The following is a 15,229-nucleotide window of genomic DNA, read 5'->3' as shown; positions in this document are numbered from 1 at the left end:
CAATTGCTTAAATGCGGTCGTGACAGAATGTTAGAAGGGTCTCTAGAGACTGAGTTCATCAGCAGTGTGCCTAATGTTGTGTCTTGCGCGTGCAGTTAAAATGCCTGATGAAAGCACTTTTGAGACGCAGGGAATAGAAAATGCAAGACACTTGCCCTTGTCAGTATGTTCAGCAAGGTCTGGTTTTGATGCTCAAAGTCTGGCTTTTGAAAGTCTTGGTTTTAACTCCATTTTACTGGTTCTAACAAAGAAATTATTGGTCTGGAATATTTTTGTTTTGGTCTTGCCGTTCAACTGAAGCATCAAAGTCTGGGTTTGAAAATATTGCCTTTTCAAATGAAAGTCCCATAAACCATGTCTGATCCTATCCAAGAAATGTCATACGGCGGACCTTGTTGTTGTCATATCAATCTTGATCGGAGTATTTATTTCTTACAGTGCCATAGAATTATTATCAACAATAAATCTTATTTGATTTGTTTGAAAATTCTATAAGAATGATCCTTTTATGTAACTGGGTTTTATGACGTTTGATTTATACGTAAAATAAATAAATAAATTGCTTTGTTTTCTATTAGATCCAATCAAAGATTCCCAACCCGTCCTAAAAGCTTTGGTTTTGATGCAGTCTTGGTGACTAGAAGTCTTGGACTTGAAAAATTACTATTTTATACTGTTTACTATAATTGGTCTTTGTTTTGATCGTTCTTGGTCTTCACATTTTTTGTCTTGCCTTGGGCTCAACAACTCGGATTTTATTCTAGGTTTGGTATTGACTCTTCCAAATGTTGATCTTGAAAGTCATGATATTCAATTAATTGAAACCATTTTAAGGACTTTATGTGTTGAAGTAGATTCCGGATTCTAAAAGCCATGGTCTGGACTTGATTTTACCCTGCTAAATCTTGCTCTTTACTTGATGCTGACACCCAAACTAAATCTTGCAGCCTCTGAGATTGAATCTTGACCCTTTCTCAATCTGCGTCTTGACACCCTAGACAGTTTTTGGGTCTCATACACCCGCAAGGTTTGACTCAGTCAATACACTTTTTAAAGTGTTTGCCTCAAACCTCAGAAAGATTAAATCTAGAAAGTCTTAACCCTGAATCTTCAAAGACTAGGTGTGGACTCCCTTCAGACTTCAGACTTACTATTGAGTTTTTTTAAATTCTATTTACTATTCCACCCGCATCCACCTACCATCGCTTCCTAAATATTTTTTTTCTTTTCTTTATACACAACAGTGTAAATTTTTTGAACGGGTGGGCTTTGATTGATCATTAAGTATTCATCATTGTGGACGCACATTGCAAATGAAATAGGATGACTTGACCTTTGACGAAGGTTAACTCGATGGCGTGACGGAGGGCTGCTAGGAAAAATCATTTCTTCGAATGACAGACGATTTAATCAAGATGCAAAAATCTGTTAGGCTTAAATTAATCACTGTTGTTGTGCTAGACAGACACACAAACAAGACACTCACACAGAATTGGGCGGGACCCAACACAATTGGTCATGCACACAATTACTTTGATTTGATTGTCACTCATGATAACTGCTTATTGTACAACAGGCAAAAATGACTAGAAATGATCTGCAGAATAGAGGAGAAAGGACTGCACACTCTGGCACATCATATAATTAATATGATCGGCGGTTCCACCGTTATTCATGATCATTTCCACCTGGCACAGTAGAAATAATTGGAATGACCGTTCAAACAATAAATAAATGAATCACGTTTATGATCTACTGGAACAAAAGTGTAGCTAATTGTCAACAATCTGCAGGAGGTCTGTGGAGTGCAAAATGCTTTTGTTTTGAAAAAATAAAATGAAATATGTCCAACCAGTCATTCAGAGCCACATAATTTTATTACAGTCAGCTGGGCTGTAATAAACCAAATTTTAACTGTTGCTGTAATTTGTTATTGAAATAAAGATTTACTTTTATGAAACATAAGATAACACAACTAAAGCATCATTTATTTCTAATGTCCTTATGCTCCCCAATTTATTACTGAGGTTAGCATTTTCAGATGTTTTGTTGTTGTTGTTGTTGTTGTTGTTGTTGGTAAAGTGAAACCTTGGCTATACGTAGTCATTTTTGTAACCAAGCAATAAAAGCAGTCGTGTCTAAGTGTGATTCTTGATTAAAATTTTGGCCAAAATACAATTTCCATTATTTTATATGTTTATTTATTATTGTAAACTCTAGTGGGAATATGAGGGATCCCGCACCAAATGCATCAACGTTAATGAGTTCCCAAGTATAACACGGATAATAATGTACTTTCGATTCTTACTCCTCATGGACCCTCAGCACAGCTCAGAGCATTAGTTAGAATTTCTACCTTAGGGCAATTTTGTGAAGTCTCTTTTTTTATATATTTATTTTATTTTAAAAAAAGCTTTTTTTTAACCTACAATGCTGGATTGCCTCTATGCTTTCCGGAATTTGGGTAGATGTCATCACAAAATATAAAAAATACATATATACTCTCCATGTAATGCAAAGAGCTTTCTTCTCTTGATGTTCAGCAGTACTGCAATATACTTTTATACGCATACTTGTAAAAACTCATTTATTTTGTTTCAATGAGTGTGAAATAATTAGTTCCAAAAGACCACAACTATAGAGACATAACATAATAAATGGATGGGTAATTGTAAGTGGGAAATCGTGTCACAATAAACTATTGTTACTTTTTCAACTTAAAATAAATTGTGTTAGCTTTCAATATTAAAACTTTTGATGCATTTTTGCTTGGTGTAAAGTTCTGATTCGAATATGCAGGGGGCTAATACAAAACAATCAGAGGGCAAATGGGCCCCAAGGTGGACTTTTGACAAGCCTGATCAAAAGATTAAAAAATGGCAATCTTTTGAAATCTGCTCTGCAGGATCTCTTTTGTCCCCGAGTGTCCGACCAGAGATGTCTAGGCTTTGATTTGTAAAGGAACTCTATTATTCCCCTTATGATTGTTGGCTCGCCGTTTCATTATCTCTCTGCTGTCCAACTCCATTTCAGTACAAGGTCCTCCAGTGAGGTTACACAGAGATTTCAAGTCTTTTCTCCTTAGATTTGCTGAGCTGTCATCTGGATACGAGACTGATAAAAAAACTCTTGTTGACTTTACATCAACGCTCTTTAGATCGCCGATTTTATCTGTTAAACGCCCTTTGATTTCTGAGAATAACGACGCAACATTGCGAGATACAAATCCTACATTTTTACTTGTCTAGGAAAGAAATTGTCTTTTGATGGAATTTGCCATTGTTTAAAATGTTTTAGTTAGATTTTAGAAAATGTGTTACTATTGGAACATTATTCATTTTCATGACATGAAAGTTTTGAGAAAATATTTAAACAAAGTGCCAATTATTTTTGCCACATTCTTGCAAACAGGGCAGGACAGCCACCATCCAATCATGCATCCTCACAAAATATATATACTATATTTAAACAAAGTGCTAATTATTTTTTGCCACATTCTTGCAAACAAATGAATTCCTTTCTTACCAGAGACAAAATAATTATGGAAAGCCACCATCCTCACAAAATATATCTACTATATTTAAAAACTCTGCTTTCTTAGTATCGTTTGCTTCCTAAAAAAACCCAAAACAAACAAACACACAAAGCCATCCCCCAATGAGTTTGAGAACAGGCGCCAAAAAGAAGTCCCAATAAACCTCGAGAGCGAGTGCCCAGATACACGTGGTAAAGCACTATCTCTTTTTCAGAGTAAGTGTTAAATATTAAAAGCTGCTGCAAATGGCCCATACCAATGTGGGACATTCCAGACGGGGCTCACATACGTAATGCCCCGCCTCAATCCTTAAACACGTGCAAAGATGCACAGGATGGCGAGGGAGTTGGTGGGTTAGCGAGGGGGATTCGGGGGGGTTGGCATCACACGACACGGTCGAAAAGATGGGGATGTTTAATTCACAACCTTCCATTTCCATGTCGTCGCGCACTGCTGCTACACACTGTGTGACCCGCAAGTGCCCCCCCACTACCAGCGGCTGCGGCATAAGAGCGTGGCGCAACATTTTCCTGATTTCCCAAAGTGAGCGGCGTATATAATGGAAGTACAACATTCCCGACTAATCTCGTCGCCCTCTTGTGGCCTGTCTCCATGTTCATTTCGTGAAAATACCAGAAGCAAGTCACAGAAATTAGCCTCAGATGGAATGACAAGTTGGAATAAAAAATAGGGTATAGAAGGCTTACATAATCTTCTATGCGGGGGTGCTGGAGCCTATCCCAACTAAATATGGGCAGTAGGCAGGGTAGACCCTACATAAAAAAACGCGAAAAATCATTGCTAAATGAAATTAGACTTTAAACAAATATTATTAATACTGTTGCGCCCAAATGCACAAGATTTTTCTCTTGTTGTTGAAAATGCTACGACTTCTACCAGGCTTTTGCTGCGGTACAAAATAAGTGATGCTTTCACTTAAATCGGCAGTGAAGTATATGTTTTAGCAGCAGACTTCCATCCTAACACCAAAAGTATTTCACACTTGCACCACCCACATGTACCTACATTGCAATATATAGCTAGTCTTTTACCAGTAAGTTCTCTTCTTGGTCTTATTTTTTTTCCCCCTGCTGTCTACATGTTCTTGGCAGGGCTTTCCGCCTTCTGCTTCTCCAGCCAAGACGACGACTGAATATTCGGCCGTGATGCTTCCTTTCCGTCTGTGCAATGTTCAATCACATGCTTCACTCTGATTTCCGACGTCATCGGTGCACAGCAAAAAAAGCGCAGAATTTTTCTTTTTTTTTTTCGATGTGAAGTGAGTCCGCTGGGGTTTCTTTAGCTACTGCCTGATTAATTATGTGAGCATTACATAAAGATTATTCCCTGGATAGAAAGATTTAAAGTATTAGAGGATAATTGTTTATTTTTTAAATAGGTACTTAGATTTAGAGCTCAACCCCACTTACAAGATTTTAATCAGCATATTTGATATTTAAAAAATGCATCATTCCCCTCAATGCTACAAATACATATATATATATATATATATATATATATATATATATATATATATATATATATATATATATATATATATGTATATATATATATATATGTGTATATATATGTATACATGTATGTATGTGTGTATATGTATGTATATGTATGTATATGTATGCATATGTATGCATGTGTATGCATGTGTATGCATATGTATGCATATGTATGTATATGTATGTATATATATATGTATATATGTATATATATGTATATATATGTATATATATGTATGTGTATGTATGTGTATGTATGTGTATATATGTATATATATGTATATATATATATATATATAATAACACATTTGAAAATGTGCTGTTAACTAGGATGATATACAACTGAAAAACTTCACTTGAAAAATATTTGTTTTTTCTACGATGTTGGAAGATTTAAATACAAATATTCCATATTAAATAATTGTGCATTCAAAAATTGCATCTGTGCATAAAATCGAAATGAAATCTTGTTAATTCATTGCTATATTTTCACCACGAAAAATACAATAACCTTAAGTGGAATTTATAATTACATCAAATTTTGCCCTGAAAAATGTCCCTGGCATATTTTGGATACAACCAATCAAATTAGATCCAAGAAGAAGTCAATGAATCAGTCACATTTAATACTTTTTTTGTGCTTTTTCTTGGCAAAAAAACATTGGGCATTAACTTCCAGGTTCTATTTTGAAAATCTGTTAGTGTTAGACATTGGGTTCTATTTTCAAAATTGATCCCGACATTCTCATTTTCTTCTATCCTTGGTGTCATCACTCAAACTGATTGTCAACACAGTCAATCCCGAAGATGACCTACATGACGTTTACCACACTAAACTGCGTGTAAAAGAGCAGGTGTAGTCTATATAGAGAATATATCAAAACAACTACAGTACCAGACATTTGTTTCCAAGAAAAAGCAGGCCATTATTTTGTCAAAGGTAAATAGCGCGGCACTAATTAGGCTTCGAGCGCAGTGACAAGTAACATTATCTGGTGCAGGCCCGACATCGACATCCAGTTGAAACCAATTGAGCCAGCAATACTCGTGCAATGATTTACTGCCTGTCTGGTGGGCGGCCAATCTCTGCTGTTTAGTTACGAGTTTGTACAAAGATATTGGAGGTGTTCCATACCTTGTTAAATGGCACCGCGGCATATGCGCTTTGCACAATTTATTCATTTTCCTCATCATTATTTACTCGACGGGGCGTTAAAAAAGCCGCTGACCTTCAGATGGCCAACCTATAGTTGTACACACCCCTGGCGTTTGCTCGCTGATCTGATGAGAGCTGTAATTTAACACCTAAAGTTCATGAAAGTATTTTTAAAAACATACGTTTTTCTTTTTTTTTTAATGGGTTTTGCCCTTTTGTGAGAGTTTTGTCTTAATAGAAAGTGAGTCTTTGTGAGACCCACTCAAAAAAAATCTCCCCTCCAAAGCTGCGCGTGGAAAAAAACCCTACAATCCAAACATGGGTAGAGATTGCTTTAAAAATGGCGTGTCCTCAAATCTAAACCATCATTTGATGTAAATGCTAATTTCATGCTTTGATCTTTGATTGAACTTCTACTCTAAAACCTTAACGCAAGCAGACCTTAATCCCTTTTTCAAACGCGAACGGAATTTATACACCCTGAATTGAAATGTGAGCCTTTGTTTAAAATCCTTTTTCCGACCCTTCAAAATTTTTAGACATGTTAACAAAAATCCCAACTAAATACTAAAGTGAATCAATCCAATAAATGACAGGGGCAGATTGACAACTATTTTCAAAATGGATTCATCCATAGGAGAACAATAAATATGAGTGTTTTAATCTAAATTGTGCATTTTCCAACATCATTTTACTTTAGAACACAATCTGCTGAACTGTTTTGCCCATTTTCTGACGTGAAAGACCGGACTATCCACTGAATTGGGATTCTTGCACATCTGCTTGACTGTCAATTTGATATAGTGTCGTGTTTTTCAAGGAAGGAATGGAAAAATCAATCGAGCAGATTATGCAGCAATCAAATACTGGCACAGTCTTCTCTTCAATTTTAAGTGCTAACCTTTCTCTGCATGGCTATCCATAAAACAGCTGCCTTTCAACAAAGTTTTATCATCCTCGCCATCATTAGCGGTCAACGCCATGTCGTTCACTCACCTTGTCGGCCATGATCATTGACGAGCCTCCGTGCACTCCCAGCACGGGGAGTTGGGTCTGGACGGACAAGAAGTCCAGGATCTGAGCGATGGCCTCCTGGTCGGTGCCGTCCGCAAACACGATGCCGTGGAGGCGAGAACGTGACAGCAGCTCACACACCTCCAAAAAACAAACATTAAATGTCAAGGATTTATTTGCAAAATGATATGAAGAAATACAGTGGTAGGTACATTGACTTGTAATGAATTTACTCGTGTATGAATTCAAATATGTACATTTATTTTCGATCATTTGACATAAAGCTGAAGGTCAAGCATACATTTCCAATCGCCAGATATGTTTTGGCAAATGAAGACAAATATACAACTGTAAATTAGAACTAAATTAAAAATCAGCTTATGACGAGGGCACCAAACAATGAAAAACAAAAATTCATGACATTCAATCTTTTTCCATACCACTTATCCTCACAAGGGTCACAGGGTTGCTGTAGCACATCCCAGCCCAGCCAGCCAACTATGGGCACCAGGCGGGGGACACCCTCAATTGGTCATCAGCCAATCGCAGGGCACAAGTAGACGTATAACCAATCATAGCTAGAGGCAACTTGGGGAGTTAAGAATTTATTAGAGCCTCCAATAATAGAAAAAGCTACAAGTAAAAATAGCATTACTACTTCAAATCGGTTGGTCACTGGCAGTGAGCATTTTTGATAAGACAATAAAATAATTTGACCTTTTGTTACTCCCAATTTCAAAAATGTCAAGCGTATAAATTACATATATTATAGAGGCTAGTTACCTCTTTTACATAGTCCTTTTCAAATTTGCCTTCCTATTAGCAGATCATAACTTCAAAGATTTGTAGTCACGTCATTGCTGTATATTCCTTATCTGGTTTCTTAAGTCCACTTTTCAGTGCGCCAACCCAAAATTGGGGGGGCTTTTGCTCTCACCTGTGTGATGACAGACTTTGGGTCGGTCTGGTTGATCCTTAAGGGCACCACCACAACATCCAGGGCATCGTCGGGTCTGCGTGGGGGACGGAGCTCCTGGTCTGGGACCAGTCGGGTCTGGCCCATCACCACGCCCACGCTGATCCCTGGAGGCTTCTGGGAAGCAGCCGGTGACGCCAATTGGCAGAGAAGAAGCAGCAGCCATAGCGCTGCACGCATCGTACCCTGAAAACATAATAACCAAAACATCAGTGCTTACCTTGAAAGCTTTGGAAAGCTTTGGAAAAGTAATTTAAAACCCCAAACCTGTCACAAACCCCAGGTTTTAATCAAAAACCCTACATTAAAAACATCGACGCAAACCTGAACCCTAGTTTTATTCGAGATAATAATTTTCCCCTTCAACGATTGCTCTCTTTGAAAGATGAGGCGGGTGTAGACAACATGGGGTGGGGACTTGGTGGACGCCGTTGGCGGCAGGGCAGAAATTTCCCGTTTCCTGCAAACATGCTGATGCGCTTTCCACTCAGATCGAAACAGAAGCAGATGAACAACGGAATCAAATGTACCATCGTGAAAATGGCCTTCGGGGCAACGAGATCTAACTAAAGCGCGGCAAGAACGCTACATTGCATCCCGGCCAATTTCCGACACCACCACGATCTGGCTGAGCCAAAGAAGAAAAGCCGAAGGGGAAACTATGAACTGATTATTTTTTTTCCCTGCCTTGCTAACTACACAGACAATAGCCTCGCTTTCTTATTCTGTTGTTTTAACGTGTGTTTCCGGCTGGCTTAGTGTACACTTCGGATACACATCATCTCACAGCCAGTCTAATCAGGCCAGTTAGTGAGTGCAGCACCCGGCCGGACGCTCGCCCGCAGACGAGCCTGGCGGCACTCGCACCACTTAGCATACGTCGCAAAATCACACACCGCTACACTCACGTCCTAGAAAATTAGCATCAGCTGCAGCCCGACGGGTCTGAATTACGCTAACTGGAGTAAGCATTATCAGAAATAAGACTTAGAACATCGACCCTATCTTGAAACATGACTTGTCCTAGTTTCGAAACACTGTTTTAAAACATGAACCAAAACAATGTCTCGTAATCCTGCTCTGAAACGGAAAATATTTACATTAATTCTAAATTATATCCACAAGTCAGAATTCTTTATTTTGAAACCTTAAATATTCTTTAAATATACAGTGAAAAACTCTCTTGCAACAGTACTTTAGGATCCTACGAACACTGGTTTAAAACCTACTCTGATACCCCCAAACCCGTCTTCTATCCCTACCTTGATTTAGTAGTCTTATCCTAAAATCATAGATTGAGACATTAATTCTCTTTTGAGTTAACACATTGAAACAGTACCACTGTGTTGAAACCCTTCTTGAAACACCAGCAAAGATGAAAAAACTGCAAAACTACTTTGAATAGTTTGCCTGGCCTAAACCATACTTTCAAAATAGTAATGAAATTATCGATTAAAATCCAATTTTGTAACCTAAACTTGGATGGCAATTGCACAATCAAATTTCAAAAGATTAGATAGAGCAAGGGTGTCAGACTCTGGTTAACGTCAACTCGATTTCATGTAGGCCGGACCATTTTAGATAGAATATTTAGATTTCTTTTAAATAAATGGATTAAAAGAACTGGATTAAAATCCCTGAATATTCAGTTTTTTATAGATCTAAAACAATGTTTATTTTAGCTTTTTTTAAATATATTTTTAGATTTTACAAAATGATTTTTGAACTAAAAACACAGAAAAAATGGATTAAAAAATTACAATTATTGATTTAAAAGGGGGAAAATCAGGAAATTTAATACACATCTATATTTTCCATTTTAATTTGATCCTAAAACAGAAAGTCGGCACTCATGATTTACTTTCCCGGGCCACACAAAATGATGCGGCGGGCCAGATTTGGCCCCCAGGCCGCCACTTTGACACAAATCCCAAACCACGTCTTAAAGCACCCTGATTTCCACCACAACTTTGAGATCTTCACCCAATTTTAAAACTAGACCTTGAAATCCCAACCCTCATTTGAAATCTGCTTCGCAACCCTCATCTTAATGTCTGTCTTGGAACACTACTTCAAAACCTTAATCTAACTAAAATCCTTCTAAACAAATTACCCTGGCTCGATTGAGTCCCAAATAGGAGCACGGAAGAACAATATTTAGTATCATACTGTCATGGAAAAAAATCTGGCGCCATCTATGCTCTGACGTGCTCGTGATCATTCAAATGTGTTTTGCTTAAAAGTACACATTTGCCTCCCGGCAGTAAATTAGCGGCCGACAAAATTTTGCGAGATGGATGACGGCGCTCTGTCAAAAACGCCGGGAGAGGAAAGACGGCATTAGCGGCAATGGCAACACGCTTGAGCGGGAGGAAATCAGACGACATGATTGCTCAGCGTAACCCCAACCCCAGGGTTTATTTTCCTCCCGCCACGCACGAGCGCATTTTTGGTTCAGCGGCGTTACCCTTAACGTCGACCGAATAACACATTGCCTGCAATGTATCAATCGGAAATGTCATTATTTTATTCAAAATCGCCGAAGCGCTTTCATTTGGCCATGAATTCTAAATCAAGTGTGTGGTGGCCACTCCCAAAATGATATTCCTCCATAAAAGGTTTGCCCTTTAAAAACTTTCCTTGGGCATCATAAACACTTTAATTGAAATGGGCAATTCGTATGTGGAAGTAACCGATAAGAGAAAAGGGGAAAAAAACAGAGGATCATTTTCTAGCGAGGTATACATTTTTAGAATAACATTTGACAAAATGTCATGTCTTTGTTAACTACAGCATCTATAATGGGATACAATTTATTCCAGAGGCAAAAAGAAGATCGATGGGTTTTGTGGGGGGGATTAGTCTTACTTGGGGTAGGCGTTTATTCCTGTATTGTTTTTTTTTCCCCAAAAGCCTTTTATTTCACTCTGTGAAGAAGTACATCTATAGTAATGAATTTTTCAGTGTTATAGAGAGTATATGCATCAACCACTTACACACTAGTTTTGAATTCATCAGTTATTTTGATTGAATTTGTTAATTCCAAAATTCCAAACGATGACTTCCACCATCTTTTATACACATCTGTGCTCTCAATCGGCCTGAAATGAACCACCGAATTAACGAGATGGCGGCTAATTATCAGGAAACAGGAAGTGAATCTAGAGCTAAAATGAGAGCAAAGCATCAAATCTAGAAAAAGAAATCAGGATGGATTTCATGACATGAAATCCCTGTTGTAATGCTAATTGAAGGCAGGTTTTGTGATGAAGTCAATGCAGTGGGGTTCATTAAAGATATTAGAGCAAGACAGCCATCTTTCGGGCATTACTGTATAGTATATGCTACTTTTTGGTTAAAAAGTGGCCCCCAGAGTGCACCGAGCCGCTTCAGTGCTCTTACATGACTAATCTTCATATGTTTGCTTCTTTTTTTTTGCTAAATGCATTTGCATGTCAAAGAAAAGGGGACAATTCACTGATTGCATACGAGCCATGTCTCAGATGACAGAAAAAAACTTCCGGCCCAGTTGTTTATAAAATCGCACGACATGCTATGTTTTATGTTAGTACTACAACGACAACAGCAATAAGTTAATGACAAGAGAAAAGTTGAAAGCTATGTCCTGAATAGGTAGTGGCAAGTGAATAATATATAAAGCAAAGAGGCAATAAAGCCTCTTATGATAAGATGTTTGATCAGGAAACATCGGGATGAATTGTATTGCTACATGTTACAATTTAGGACAGGGGTCGGGAACCTTTTTGACAGCGAGAGCCATAAACAATTCATATTTTATAATGTTATTTCTTGAGAGCCATTCTCAGAATTGAAAAGTAAAAATACATGAAAGTCAGTTTTTTTGTCATTTCACCACTTTTAAAGTACAATAAGTCTCTGAATTCTTTTGACAACATTGTTATGCTGTTGCTAATAAATCAGAATCAATGATATCATGCATGCAGAAGAGTAATAAAAACAAAATTATGATTAAAGTGGTGGTAGAGGTAGTATCAACGCCACAGTGACTCTCCTATTAGTGCGTTTGGGACTCAGCTCTCTCACCAGTGATTTCCATATTTTACCTAACAGGTTAGTGGAGAGCCATACGCACCCATGGAAAGAGCCACATATGGCTCTCGAGCCATAGGTTCCCTACCCCTGACTTAGGATATGAAATTTTCCTATTTTTTATAAATGCTAAATATCCCTATATTTTTGTCGTTTCTGTAATCCTTTTTACCGCAATGTATGCTACGTCATTTCACTATTTTGATATATTGTCAGTTTTTGTCTACAGCGCAATATTGCAGTATCAGGTGTCATGACACTATTGGAAAATTAAAGCCAAATGTAGCCCATAATCTCTTTCAGCGGGGCAACAACCCCACCCTTGCACACACACACAATTAGCAATGCAGTCAGGATCCCTCCCGGGTCACCTTGAGACGGTGATGAGGTGTCATTTGGGAGATGTCAGCACTTTTGTGGAGAGCTTGAAATGAGCTCATAAGAGACATCTGAAAAGGATCCAATTCGCCACCCGGGGTCAAGCATATAAAAACCACATTTATTCCCTCAAAAGAAGAAAAATCTTTTCCAGGGAGAAAATGTTTGTGATGAATGAGCTATAAAATATGAAAAAAAATGGCCACGATTGACCGGTCAATGAGGCTCCAGTTGTCGTTTTTCATTTCCGCTCCTAATTTAATCAAAATATTGGACCAAGTGTGTCATAAATCTCAGCCGAAATGACAGAGAAATGCGTCAAAAGGGGCTCCATTTGCCACTGGATGGAAAACATCACAACGTCGTCATGCGAGACGTGGACAAATCTCGCAAGACTCATTTTGATTGAAACGATGAAATAAACTCCTCCCCTTCATATGTTAGAGCCCTACATTGTATGTATAGGATTTACTGTATGCCTAGAATCTCTGTTTCTTAGTGAACTTGTGTCCAAGTTTTTGGGGTACTTGTTTATTTGTATTCCGTTGTTCTAGTGGACTTCTATGTTCGTGCACGCCTACTTTTACTTCTAATCTAATGTAGTTGTGTCGACGTGTGCTTGGGTCTTGGTGGATTCGTGTACTGTACTGCCTTGCCCCAGTATCCCAGTAGACTTCTTCAATTTGCTTCCTAATCGACTTGTTGACTTGTTTAACTGTGCTTGACCAGCCTTGTATCCTAATAGACTTTCGTAAATGTGCCCTAGTGTAGTTGTTTACTTGGCTCTTTGTGTTTTAGTGATTAGTAGGTAAGTCTATTCCGAAGTCGCTGTCCTTGGAAGTCAACAAATTGCCAAACAATGAACACAAAAGGAGAAAGGTGGTTGGTGTGACCCCAATCTACTGTATACAAGAATGGACTTGATTCCAAAGGATTTACCGCTGTGCCTCCCAGTGGTACTAAGCTCCCGATGGCGCTTTGTCTTTTTTTTTGTACAGAATATAAAAGCCACAAAGGCCTTTGGTCTCAAAACGATTTGGTTTATTTATCTTTATTTTTTTTAGCAGTATCCTTATTTTGTCCTGCATAACTTTGGGAAGATTTAGAGTTGTTTTGTTTGGAGTGGAACAACTTTTATGTATATCATCTAAGAAAAGAACATTTTAGGGTTTTCGACAATGGATGGATTTGAATGTGCGCAATCTGGATGCAATCTATAGTGGAATTTATCTTTAAAACTTTTTATGTGTGCACAATTACGTGATTTGAAGCGTGATTTTTTGGTCCTATAATAAAAAATTGCTCAATTTGTGCATGGTTCTGCCACTTTGGTTTTTACCTGCATGACGTATGCAGGTGCATTTTTATTTTTAAAAATTCTATCTTGGTGCTAATCACTACCCAGCTTTTGAAGCTATGATACTATACTATTAAAATTGCAAAACTGGCTCTCATTCTCATTTCTTTTTGCCAAAATAGCAGGCAGGCGACAGTCTTTAAGGATTCAGTGGAGCTTTTCAAAGGAGCCCAGAAAAAAAATGTCACATTTATGTCAATATTTGATGAGGGAATTTTTACACGCCAGCGCCATCGGCAACTCATTTAAAACAGTTCTAGCAGGACCGTCAAAGTCATCACAGATGACGACCCAACAAATTGGTTTTATTTGCCACATACGAGTTTTCTTTCAGGTAAATTTGGGAATATTTACACTTTGATTGAACTCCATTGCTAGAAAACCTGCGACTGATGAAAAAATACAGCTACTCACTAACTCACGCACAATACAAATAGAAAGATTCCTTTGGGGGTAACTTCATTTACACTTTTTTGAAGGTTTAAAATGATAAAATGGAACTGAACGCTTTTTGGAGTTAGAATGCTAGTAATAATAAGAAAAGATATAAACTTAGAGGAAAAAATAAGACAGGAAAAAGGGAAAATGATGATCTGAAAGGACGGATAGTGGAAGAAATATATGAAAAGAGGAAAATGTGAAAAAAGGAAAGGTGATGTGAGTGTAAGAAAGCAAAGAAAAAAGTATAAACAGGAAGAAAAGTCAAAAGCAAGTAAGGAAACTAGTAGAGTATGTTTGAAAAATGGGAGAAAGGAATGAAAGGTGGTGTTTGAAAGGAAAAAAAGGACTCAGAGAAAACATGCATGAAGGATTGAAGGGTAAAGAAAAAAAGAAATCCTGAAGGAAAAATAGAAACAATCCGACTGAATTTCCAAGCTGAAACTCACTTCACTAAACATTTAAAGCAATACAATGTAAAGTGTATTCGGTCTTCACTTACAGAGATGAAAAAGGAATGAAGTGTTCTATATTCTACATGTGACGTGAGTTTTTATAGGCTCCCGTGAGTCTCGCAAAGAAGCAGAGCATCAAAGTTTCACAACATACGGGCCGGCATCAAAGGCGTTTACGGCAATTTGATGTTCTTTTCTTTTTGCGGTATACTTGGGGACGTAGGGTGGTTGGGGGTTGGAGCGCACGCAGAACACGTCGCATCATTCATATTTCATCGCTGATAAATATGAATAAGAAGGACACGCTGCCTTTCTGCACCGTGTGTGTATGT

At 37.9% G+C, this 15,229-nt stretch overlaps 1 protein-coding gene across 3 annotated transcripts in view; it reads right to left on the bottom strand.

Annotated features, from left to right (window-relative positions):
- Positions 1-15,229, bottom strand: part of grin2ab (glutamate receptor, ionotropic, N-methyl D-aspartate 2A, b) — an 89,736-nt gene that overhangs the window by 49,862 nt on the left and 24,645 nt on the right. For all 3 annotated transcript variants that reach the window (XM_077605174.1, XM_077605175.1, XM_077605173.1), the window contains 2 exons: positions 8,160-8,384; positions 7,205-7,363 (listed from right to left, as the gene is read on the bottom strand). In XM_077605174.1, the coding sequence (XP_077461300.1) occupies positions 7,205-7,363; positions 8,160-8,378 (378 nt within the window). In that variant the 5' untranslated portion in view covers positions 8,379-8,384. The remainder of the gene's footprint in view (positions 1-7,204; positions 7,364-8,159; positions 8,385-15,229) is intronic.

This window comes from Stigmatopora argus, chromosome 7 (assembly GCF_051989625.1).
Source record: "Stigmatopora argus isolate UIUO_Sarg chromosome 7, RoL_Sarg_1.0, whole genome shotgun sequence".
Lineage (NCBI taxonomy): Eukaryota > Metazoa > Chordata > Actinopteri > Syngnathiformes > Syngnathidae > Stigmatopora > Stigmatopora argus.
The sequence above is the reverse complement of the archived record's forward strand: the minus strand, read 5'-3'. Positions and strand labels throughout refer to the sequence as shown.